This window comes from Rutidosis leptorrhynchoides, chromosome 11 (genome assembly GCF_046630445.1).
Source record: "Rutidosis leptorrhynchoides isolate AG116_Rl617_1_P2 chromosome 11, CSIRO_AGI_Rlap_v1, whole genome shotgun sequence".
Taxonomy (NCBI): domain Eukaryota; kingdom Viridiplantae; phylum Streptophyta; class Magnoliopsida; order Asterales; family Asteraceae; genus Rutidosis; species Rutidosis leptorrhynchoides.
In genome coordinates, this window is record NC_092343.1 from 63,390,227 (window position 1) to 63,396,289 (window position 6,063).

The 6,063-nt window shown below is 29.6% G+C and overlaps 1 protein-coding gene across 1 annotated transcript; it reads left to right on the forward strand.

The window, feature by feature from the left end:
- The first annotated feature begins 2,208 nt into the window (after positions 1 to 2,208).
- Positions 2,209 to 5,784, forward strand: LOC139876656 (sesquiterpene synthase TPS1-like). The gene is made up of 7 exons (XM_071864015.1): positions 2,209 to 2,340; positions 3,313 to 3,586; positions 3,669 to 4,050; positions 4,431 to 4,649; positions 4,745 to 4,883; positions 4,969 to 5,217; positions 5,321 to 5,784. The coding sequence occupies exons 1-7, from the start codon at positions 2,248 to 2,250 to the stop codon at positions 5,612 to 5,614; spliced, it is 1,650 nt and encodes a 549-aa protein (XP_071720116.1). The 5' UTR covers positions 2,209 to 2,247; the 3' UTR covers positions 5,615 to 5,784.
- Positions 5,785 to 6,063: the final 279 nt, after the last annotated feature.

Here is a 6,063-nt window from a genome sequence, read left to right on the forward strand (position 1 = left end):
ATAGGATTATCAAGCTAAGTTGCCCATAGCGGTGCAAACTTACTCCTAGACTGTAACAATGAAAAAACAGTAAGTCTAATAACATCAAACAAATTAACTGATTTAATACAAGAGGACCCAAAAATGAAGTCGTTCCTGTAACGCCATATCCATTAAAGAGTAGCTGCAATAATGCAATAGAGTCGATGAAATCGAACTTGATTACCCTGGTACGTGTCGATGCAAGTAAACATATGGAAGGCAGGCCTTGAGAAACCCGTCCAAGCATGAATTTGTTGCCAAAGTCTCGAGATTGTATTGCAAAACAAAAAGACATGATCGCGCTCCTCCACACTTACACTACATGTTGGGCAAATGATAATGTTGATGGAGACACCACGAAGGGCAAGATTAATTCTAATCGGAAGACGATCCAAAAGCAATCGTCAAATAAATAAATTAACCTTAATCGGCAAGACTTTTACCCATCGTGTTGGTTCAATTAACGAGGGTAGCAGAGCCTTATCAAAAATGTGTGTGTGTCTTTAACGGTGAAACTTCCATCATATTTAATGCACCACCTCCAAGAGTCATCTTCATCATTAAGAATTATAGAACTAACAAGGCTGACAAGCGAGCTGAGATTACACAAAGGTAAAGGATTTAGGTCCCAAGACCATGAAAGGGTCGTACCATCAAATCTTTCACGAAGGTAAAGTTTACTTCGAGTTTCAACCAATCAGAATCTATTTAAGTGAGTTAAACTGAAATTTTAATTGGCTAATAGTGAAATTTGTACAATTCTAGTGATAAATTGAGAGATAGAGTGAAAGTTAGTGTTCATAAAAATGAATTTTAAAATGTAACACTCGTTAAGGTTACATTTGTGATTTATATTAACTAAATTGATAATGAATGTTAAGTCAAAATTTCATCAATGTGCATTACATATAAGGGTAAACGGACCGAAAAGTAATACTTTATTTGTTCCAAAATTATTGTTTTACTTTGACTTTTTAAAATTTTCATGTACAGATTTTACTTTATATATTTTTGTTTTTGTTATACAATATCTGATGTACGTTATACCAATGAAAATACTTTTAAAGTGAATCTAATCATATAATTTTCATCAAATATTATACGCCACAAATATAAATATTAAAACTTAAAATTTGTAAAGAAAGACTCTGAAAAATCAAACAAAACAATTATTATGGATTGAGGGGAGTTTTTTTTAAATGCACAAATAGGTAATATGTTTTCATACTTATTTCTCAAAAATGATTATAAATTGAAAATGTGTGAAATCAAAGTAATTTTTTCAAGCAGTAAAATCGCATCATCATCCTTTTTGAAAATTATAAATTTAGATTACCTTTATGGGTTATTTTCGTATTTTATATTATCTTTTTGGCCTGTTTTACCATTAAACAATTATACACACAGTCTTGATTAAAATCTCTTTAATGAATTCAAATTGAATTTAATGTGAATTACGAGTCCAATTTAAGTGTAATTACGAGCCTGATTGTGAATATAGATTGTCCAAATCGAACTTGTGATTTACTTACAATCACTTAAATTGGACTAGTAATAGACTCGTAATTCACACTTAAATCAGATTGATATTTCACACTAAGTTTCAATTTAAATTCAATAACAGAATTTTAATCAAAATTTATAAATGTGTGAATATTTCATGGTAAAAAATCTAAAAAAGTAACATAAAATACGAAAATAATCAATAAAGATCATAGTTTTTATAAATTGCCAAAAAGATGATGATGTGACGTGTACGTGATGTGATGGCTGCAGATTTCACAAATTTTCAATTTATAATTGATTCGGGCAAAAATTAAAAAACACACTATTTTTTAAACATTCGTTTAAGTTACATTTATTGATTATTGATAATTTATGTAACTTATGTAAACCTTTGTATTATTTACCTTACATATAATAATCATCCAAAAATATTATGTATAATTATGATTAGCTTTCATCATAAATAATAATATTAACAATTAACGATTTCACCATTCATTGTTAAGTTCCTAATCAAACACATCTTAAATATAATAGGAGTATGAATATACTTGGTTCTTACGGGTGTCATTTGTTTACCATGGTCAAATGGTCAATACTTGTGTACCGTTAATGATTTGCCATGCACTATAAATTGAATTCCAGAGACAAACATCAAGCATCAAACATCCAACATCTACAGCAAATCAAAACACTCAATTTTCAAATATTCTTTTAAGCATGGAAAATTATAAGCAACAAGACGAGATTGTTCGCCCACTTGCAAACTATCATCCTAGCCTTTGGGGTGATCAGTTTCTCCATTATGATGAGGTACGTGTACATTTGCATTTTAAACCACCATTTTTAAAAATTTCAAAATGTGAAAGAGTTTGAATACATGCATTTTTTATTTTATTTTATTTTATTTTTTTCAAAATGTATTACTCCGTAACAAAAGCAATTTGTAGTGCCCAAAGTTAAAGCAATAAAATTAGAAGTTTTGTTATAACTCATTTAATAATTATAATTACTGATCAGTTACCCTTAAATATTAATGTAAAAAAATATCTCTTTACATGCTAAATTTATATAACAATCTGATATGATATATGGTTTAGTCATTTTATTTATTACAGTAAGTACGTACTATTGGAAAATTTAATTTTCAAAAACACCAAAAAACATTGCTATTAAACATCATAAATTCATAATCAAATATAATCTGAATATCATTTATCTACAATACATTTTGCTATATCTGATTATATTGGATTTTGATTATCTAAAATACATATTCTTATTTTACCAAAAGCAAATTCAAACACCCCTTTAAGTGTATATCTTGAGATTTAAACTATAATGGTTAGCTCCAACTTTAAGCTTATAAGGGTTGTGGGCTTTTTTTTTTTTTTTTTTTTTTCTTTTCTTAATTCAATGTGTAACGTGTTGTTAGAAACTCATCTACATATACTCATGACGTTATTATTAGGCCAAAACACAAGAAATAGTCAAGGTCCATACCCTAGGGAGATATATGAGCCGCATGGCCTTCACACATAGAGACACTATGACTTAGATTTATATAAAGATCCCAAAAGCTAAAACGATGAACTAACTGGATATTCATATTTTTATTTTAACTAAAAGCCATGACGAAAGATATTGGTTAGACATAACTTTTCGCTTTTAGGAGACTGGATTTTTTATTATCTTAAACCGACGTAACACGGATTGTTACACTATTCATGCTTAAATCATGATCTAACATTCAAAAATTTTATAATGTTTTTTCCCTTAATTCAGCAAGAAGAACAAGATGATGTAAAGCAAATTATTGCAAATTTGGTAGAAGAAGTAAGAAAAGAAATACTTGTAGCCTTGAATGATGCGACAAAGCATATCAATTTGTTAAAACTAATTGATGATATCCAACGCCTTGGAATACCGTACTACTTCGAACAAGAGATTACACAATCATTGGAACATATTTATAACGTATATGGTGATAAATGGAATGGTGATAGCACTCCCCGTTGGTTTCGACTCCTCAGAACAGCTGGGTTTTACGTTTCATGCGGTTAGTGGTTATAAATTCAATCTAAATTATGTATCAGTCTCAACTCAAAATAACTTGCTAATAACTTTTTTAACCTAATCAGATAGTTTTAGCCAATACAAGAATGATGATGGATCTTTTAAAGAATCCCTAATCGACGATGTTCGAGGAATGCTTGAGTTATATGAGGCGGCATATTTGAGAGTTCCTGGCGAAATCATACTAGATGAACTTCTAGCTTTTACTAAAACCCATCTCGAAAACATCGCAAATGATCCCATTCGGTGCAATCACACTCTTTCTAAGCACATACGTGAAGCACTAGAGCGGCCAATACACAAAAGTTTGCCACGTCTAGAAGCAGTACGATACATTTCTTTTTATGGACAAGAAGATTCTCATAACAAGACGTTACTAAGACTTGCAAAATTGGGGTTCAACGAACTTCAATCCTTGCATAAGAAGGAGCTTAGTGAACTTTCCCGGTATACACATATGATCTTTACCCTTTAGCATTCTCGTGTTCATCATCTAGATATAAAGTATCATGATCATGATAATAATAATAATAATAATAATAATAATAATAATAATAATAATAATAATAATAATAATAATAATAATAATAATAATAATAATTATTATTATTATTATTATTATTATTATTATTATTATTATTATTATTATTATTATTATTATTATTATTATTATTATTATTATTCTGTTAAATTATTATTATTATTATTATTATTATTATTATTATTATTATTATTATTATTATTATTATTATTATTATTATTATTATTATTATTATTATTAATACTATGTTAAATTGTCGATTTAAATGTGCTTTAAATTATTATAGGTGGTGGAAAGCTTTTGATCCTACGAAGAACTTGCATTTTGTAAGAGATAGGTTGGTTGAAGCCTATTTTTGGATACTCGGTGTGTACTATGAGCCTCAATATTCTAAAAGTAGGATTTTCTTGACAAAAGCGTTTCAAATGGCAACAACAGCTGATGACATGTACGATTCTTATGGGATATATGAAGAGCTTGAGCTCTTTATAAAAGCGGTTCGCAGGTATATACACGCATGTAACACGACCAACATGAATCTTTATATTAATATAAAAATCATTATTTTGTATTTACATTTTTACTAAATATATCTACTAGGTGGTCGATTACCTGCCTGGATGAAATTCCAGATTACATGGAAACACCTTACAAAATGCTCTTAAGTATTTATGAAGAAATGGAGGAAATCATGGCGAAGGAAGGAAAAGCATATCAAGTTAAATATGCTAAAGACTCGGTTAGTTAATTTATTTCCGACATTTTACTTTTACGTGCATACAAAGAGATTTAAGATATAAGTTAATGTTTAATTTACAACACAGATGATAGAGTATATTGAAAGTTATCATAAAGAAGCAGAATGGCTACATAAGGGTTATGTGCCAACATTTGAGGAGCATAAAGCACTTACATATGTAAGTTGCGGCTACATAATGCTTACAACGGCAAGTTTTGTAGCTATGGGTGATATAGTTACACAAGAATCACTAGAATGGGCTCTTCAAAATCCTCCACTCGTAAAAGCTTCGTCTGCCATTAATAGAACCATGGATGATCTTGTCGGTTACAAGGTACATATACATAATACAAAATCTATAGTTTACTTTCTTCTATATATAATTGTGCTTGAAACTAGATAATTAATGAGATCAAATTTAATGACTTCAAACGCAGGATGAGCAACAAAGAACACACTTTATATCGAGTGTCCAAGTTTATATGAAGGAACATAATGTCACGGAGGAGTACGTCCATAAGTTATTTAAAGAAAAAATTGAAGATACATGGAAAATTATGAACCTAGAAGCTCTTACGTGTAAAGAGGTGCCTATGGTTCTAAAATTGCGGGCAATAAACTTGGCACGCGTAATGGATACTCTATATAAATATCAAGATAACTTGAAAGTTGTTGGAAAAGAAGTTCAGGAGCATGTCAAAGCATTTTTCATTGATCCTATGAGAGTTTAAGTAACGATGTTTTATGGCCAGTCATGTTCCAAACCGTAAAAGTTCGATCAAATTGTGTCGAGTAGTTCTCAATGGTCATTGAAGGAGGTCGAGTAATACTTATATCATATTTGTATCATGTATTTGCGGGTTTATTAATCCCTGTTTTTTTATAATAAAATTTTGTTTCATGCTTTAGACTATGTACGTATAGTCTCCTTGTTGTTTCGTATCTAAAAGCAGTGGCGGATCTAGGATCGATAGTCACGCATAAATTTACACACTTTTATAAAAAAATGCGACAAGAACTATTAAGCATTATTGCATTAAGTATTTTCTAATTTAGATTCCATTGAACCTACTAGATTAATCATAACAAAAAATAACACTACAACAAATTTGTTAATTAACCACGCATAAATTTACACCACTTTTATAAATTGTGTACTTTATTGTTAAATTCCTCACAC